General features: G+C 63.2%; 2 protein-coding genes across 2 annotated transcripts in view; one reads left to right on the top strand and one right to left on the bottom strand.

The window, feature by feature from the left end:
- Positions 1–519, top strand: part of ACA1_161410 (SPT2 chromatin protein) — a gene marked incomplete at both ends in the record, with an annotated part of 2,631 nt that extends 2,112 nt beyond the window's left edge. Inside the window, 2 exons of the mRNA XM_004340018.1 lie at positions 125–330; positions 402–519. Coding sequence (XP_004340066.1) covers positions 125–330; positions 402–519 — 324 coding nt within the window. The remainder of the gene's footprint in view (positions 1–124; positions 331–401) is intronic.
- A 117-nt stretch (positions 520–636) lies between these two features.
- Positions 637–3,129, bottom strand: part of ACA1_161520 (protein kinase domain containing protein) — a gene marked incomplete at both ends in the record, with an annotated part of 3,656 nt that continues 1,163 nt past the window's right edge. Inside the window, 7 exons of the mRNA XM_004340019.1 lie at positions 637–1,281; positions 1,305–1,781; positions 1,879–2,016; positions 2,147–2,317; positions 2,426–2,512; positions 2,603–2,755; positions 2,872–3,015. Coding sequence (XP_004340067.1) covers positions 637–1,281; positions 1,305–1,781; positions 1,879–2,016; positions 2,147–2,317; positions 2,426–2,512; positions 2,603–2,755; positions 2,872–3,015 — 1,815 coding nt within the window. The remainder of the gene's footprint in view (positions 1,282–1,304; positions 1,782–1,878; positions 2,017–2,146; positions 2,318–2,425; positions 2,513–2,602; positions 2,756–2,871; positions 3,016–3,129) is intronic.

Below are 3,129 nucleotides of genomic sequence, written 5' to 3' on the forward strand. Positions count from 1 at the left end.
GTCGAGAGGCGCACGCAAGCGAAGTCGCTACGTACGCACACACACGACCGCACACACACACGCACACGACCGCACACGCGTGAGACACTCATTTGTGGTTGTGTGCGATTTGTGCGCCGAGCAGGAGGAAGAGGAGGAAGAAGACGAGGAAGACGAAGATTCGTTCCTGGATGATGACGACGAGGACCACCACCAGGCCTCGCGGCGGGAGCTGCAGGAGCTGTGCCGCGCGTTTGCCAAGGGGCGCAACTACTGGGAGGACGAAGACGACTTTGACGACGCCGCCATGGAGGTCTCCTGGCGCGACGCCCTCGCCGAAGAGAATCGCAGGTTCGTGTTGTGTGTCGTGTCGTGTCGTGTCGTGCGGTTGACAGAGCGTGTGTGGTGTGTGAAACGTGTAGTGCTCGCCTGGGCGCGTTGGAGGACAGGAAGGACATGGAGGAGGAGCTGCGGCGGAAGAAGGAGAAGCAGGAGAAAAAGAAGAAGCTCGCCCAGGAACGCAAGAAGGCCCGGAGGTAGGTAGGCCTTCCGCCACGAAGACGAAGACGAAGAACTACGTCGTGGTAGCCAGCTATGAACATAAATATAAAAATATGTTTGTTACAGTTGATGTTGGTTTCTTCTTCTTTTTCTTCATCACTTTCTCGTCTTTCCGCTTCCGCTCTCGTTGGACCCGCGCGGCTGGTCGTTGTCCAGGGCCGCGGTGTGCAGCAGCTTCAGCTGGTGGAGCTCGTAGATCAGCTGCACGAGGGGCATCGCCAGGTACTCGTCCAGGCCCTCCGCGCCCACCACCCGCGCCAGCTCCGCCATCGTCTTCGGCGGCCCAGCCACCGCCGGCCCCGCCTGGCCACCAGCCTCGGCGCCAGCGGCCGCAGCCCCGGCCGCCGCCGCAGTCCCGGCCGCCGCCAAGGCGCCTTCGCCGCGCAGGTGCTCCTCAATCGTGCGCGGCTCGGTGGCGGCGATGTCGTCGGACGACGGCGGCGGCGGCGCCTGCGGGGCGCCGGAGAGCAGCTGCTGGGCGCCCTGTCGCAGGCCCGTGAAGAAGGCCATCGAGCTCTGCCCGCCGTGCATCTGGACCAGCGTGTTCCGTCGGTCGGCCTTGTTGCCGCCTGCCGTCGCTGCAGTCGCGGTGGTGGTCGCGGTGCTTGTGGTGGCCGTCATGATGGGCTGGGCGTCGAGCGAGTGGTTGCGCTTCTTGTGGCTCTTCTTTTTGTTGTTGTTGCTGTTCTTGTTCTTCTCCGACTTACCGCTCTTCCGCCTGGCCTTCTTGCTGGCCGCCCGCTTCGTCATCCGCCGCCGCCGACGTCTTCGCTTTCGTTTCTTTCTTCGCTTTCGTCTTTTCGTCGTCGCTCGACGCGCTCGACGTCATCATCGTCTTCCTCGGACGTCGTCGACAGGCCGCCGCCCTGGGCCTGGCCCAGGCTCGGCTCCGCCGACACTGAGTCGCTGCGTACGTGGAGGCCGAGCGTGGGCGCCGAGTTCGACGAGCGGAGCTTGACCACCTCCTCGGGCGAGTCCAGCGTGGTGAGGCCGCTGCGGCCGCCGGCCCGCGACGCCGCCGCGCCGCTGCCGGGCGGCGTCTCTGTGGCGGTCGAGAGGGTCGAGAGGGTGGTGAGCCCACCGCCGCCGCCGCAGGCAAAGTTGAGGCAGAGGTCGCCGACGCCGCCGTTCTTTTCGGCCCTGCGGCGGCGCACCTCGCGCCGGGCCTCCTCGTACTGGGCCAGCAGCTGCTTCATGACCGCCTTCGTGTCCTCGGGCTTGACCTGGCGCAGAAACTCGTGCTGTGTCGTGTGTCGTGTCGTGTTGCGTGAGTCACACCGCACACACAGCACACGCATGACATGACACGACACGACACGACACGACACGCGCGGGTACTTCGAGGAGGGCGAGGGCGGAGAGGCGCTCGGTGGGCTCCTTCTTGAGGCAGGCGTCGATGAAGGAGACGAACTGGGGCGACCACTTCTGGGGCTCGGCCAGCGTGGGTGGGTCCTCGTGCATGATCCGGAACAGCGCCTGTCGCACGCAACGCACAACACGCGCGCGCACGTTGTGTGTCACCATCTCCATCGCACGACACGACACACGCGCACCGCACACACAGCACGACACGATACAACAGGACACGCGTGCGCGTGAGTGGTACCCGCATTTGGTGGTCCTTGAAGTAGGGCGGGACGCCGTCGGCCATTTCGATGGCGGTGATGCCGAGCGACCAGATGTCGGACTTGGCGTTGTAGGGATCGCCCGACAGCATCTCGGGCGACATGAACAGCGGCGTACCGATCATCGTTGCCGCCTTGCTCCGCGACCCCGTCTGTGTGCGTGCGGTGCGTGCGGTGCGCGTGTGTCGTGTGTGCGGTGTGTCGTGAGAGAGTGGTCGGTGGGTTCAGCTCGAAAGCTGCACGATTTTGGTGGTACGTACCTGCTGGAAGGAGATGCCAAAGTCGGCGAGTTTGACCACCCCGTCCTCGCCCATCAATATGTTGCCGCACTTCAAATCTCGGTGAATCTTCACATACGTATGCACATATACCCGGTAAGAATGTGAAGAATGCATATGTGTGTGTGCATGTGCGTGTGCGGTATTCTTTCTGCGTACCACTTTGATTTGGTCGTTGTGGAGGTAGGCGAGGCCCGTGATGGCCTGGTACAGGATGTGCGCCAGCTGCTTCTCGGTGAGCTGCTTCTCCACCGCCTTGAACGTGTCGATGATGCTCCCCAACGACCCATGCACGCAGTACTCCATCATAATCTACGCGCGACCGCACACGCACACCACCGCACGCATACCACCGCACACACGACCGCACACGCACGCGTGTGTTAGAGTGTTGTGTGCGGCGAGGAATGAAGAGAGAGAGAGAGAACCCAGAGTTCGGAGGCGGTGGTGGCGGAGCCGTAGTAGGAGACGATGTTGGGATGGCGACACCGGCGCAGGACGTTGATCTCGCGGCTCACGTCCTCCACATTCTTCCCGGCTGTGAGCATCGGAATGATCTTCAGCGCCATCAACTGTGGCGACCGCACACACGACACACGCGACGCACGACACACGACACACGGCACGACACGACACACACGACACACACGACACACACGCGCGCGCGTGTGTGAGGAAATAAGAAA

The sequence above is a fragment of the Acanthamoeba castellanii genome (assembly GCF_000313135.1).
Source record: "Acanthamoeba castellanii str. Neff unplaced genomic scaffold scf7180000084726, whole genome shotgun sequence".
NCBI lineage: Eukaryota > Discosea > Longamoebia > Acanthamoebidae > Acanthamoeba > Acanthamoeba castellanii.